General features: G+C 51.6%; 1 protein-coding gene across 1 annotated transcript in view; it reads left to right on the top strand.

The window, feature by feature from the left end:
* LOC103213361 (double homeobox protein A-like) overlaps window positions 1-1,392 on the top strand; it is a gene marked incomplete at its 3' end in the record, with an annotated part of 42,348 nt that extends 40,956 nt beyond the window's left edge. The window contains exon 3 of the mRNA XM_007959169.2: window positions 1,082-1,392. Coding sequence (XP_007957360.2) covers window positions 1,082-1,392 — 311 coding nt within the window. The remainder of the gene's footprint in view (window positions 1-1,081) is intronic.
* Window positions 1,393-1,512: the final 120 nt, after the last annotated feature.

The following is a 1,512-nucleotide window of genomic DNA, read 5'->3' as shown; positions in this document are numbered from 1 at the left end:
TCTGACAGTCATGAGTCAGATTTCTTAGAGTAAAAGTCCATCTCAGGGGGCAGAGTGAAGAGTGGTATGGAGGAGGAGGGGAGACTCCATGCCATGTAACTAGCCCCTTGTTTGTAAGCTGTGTCTCTTAATCTGAAGACAATGTAGAAATGGTCCTTAGCACAATGTTTGCTTACGCTTTAGGGCACAACATGCAGATATTCAGAGATAGATTAGAAAAATGAACAGGAGGGTATGTCCTCCATGTTTAATAATAAACTCCTCTTATGGACAAAGTTATATTGTCTAAAATAAAGAAAGGAACAAGGTCCACATTCAACATGAAGACTCAGAGTCTGAGACCTTCATCTTTGATTGAAAGAGGCATGGACTTGAGAGACCGCTCTGAGTAAGCCCACACTCTCAGGCCTGGGTTCCCTACTCAGCCAAAAAAAGTGGACTGCAACTGCATGGTGCTAAGGTTCACCTGGAAGGTCCATTGGAAGGCACCATCTGGGTGGTCGGTGTCCTCACAGCCCTCCCTAAAGAGACACAGACACATTCTAACCTGGATGCATTCTGGATTCCCCCAGAAACTGAGGTGGGGACCCTCTGTACTGTCTCTCTGGTCCCTCAGGTTGCAGACTCACACAGACCTTCTACCTCCCCTCCCTCAATGTGGACTGAGAGATGCATTGGGATGGGAAGGCCCTGCTTTGTGGTGTCCAGAGCCAGGGTGATAATGTCAATGTGTGTGTAGGTGTGTGTGGGGGTATTAGGACCATCTCAGGTCTCTCCCTGCACCTCCCCTTGTCTTGGAGTTCTAGATTTTTAAGGCCTGAGGACTCTCACCTGGAGGGCAGGGCAGAGATATGCAAAGTGGGGACATCCATTTAAAAGCACAATCCTCCACAGGGGTGTCTCACTCAACACTCATCTCGGGTCCTTACTGCTTTCCCTTCTAACCTCCTTCCAAGATGATGTCTGTCAAAATCCTTGCACTCCTCATGGCTGTTCTCCCAGGACAGAGATGGCCCAGGGTTTGAGGTCCCCTAAGGGTTGGGAGGAGAAAGCCTCTGACCTTTGATTCCTGTCTCCACAGGTGTCTGTGCCCAGGTGCAGCTGGTGCAGTCTGGGGCAGAGGTGAAGAGCCCTGGGGAGTCTCTGAAGATCTCCTGCAAGGCATCTGGATACAGCTTTACTAGCTACTGGATCAGCTGGGTGCGGCAGATGCCTGGAAAAGGCTTGGAGTGGGTGGGAAGAATATACCCTGATGATTCTGATATGAGCTACAGCCCGTCCTTCCAAGGCCAAGTCTCCATCTCCACAGACAACTCCATCAGCACTGCCTTCCTGCAGTGGAGCAGCCTGAAGGCCACGGACACAGCCCTGTATTACTGTGCGAGGGGCACAGTGAGAGAAACCACATCCCGAGAGGGACGGAAACCCTCAGCCAGCTGTGGCTGCAGAGCAGAGCCCTCAGGGCCGCCTCCACCCGGGACTGCCCAGCTCACCACCAGAGGGAACACTGTC

This window comes from Orycteropus afer, unplaced genomic scaffold, assembly GCF_000298275.1.
Source record: "Orycteropus afer afer isolate SDZICR_OR568_19922 unplaced genomic scaffold, OryAfe1.0 scaffold01708, whole genome shotgun sequence".
In the NCBI taxonomy this organism is placed as follows: Eukaryota; Metazoa; Chordata; class Mammalia; order Tubulidentata; family Orycteropodidae; genus Orycteropus; species Orycteropus afer.
The sequence above is the reverse complement of the archived record's forward strand: the minus strand, read 5'-3'. Positions and strand labels throughout refer to the sequence as shown.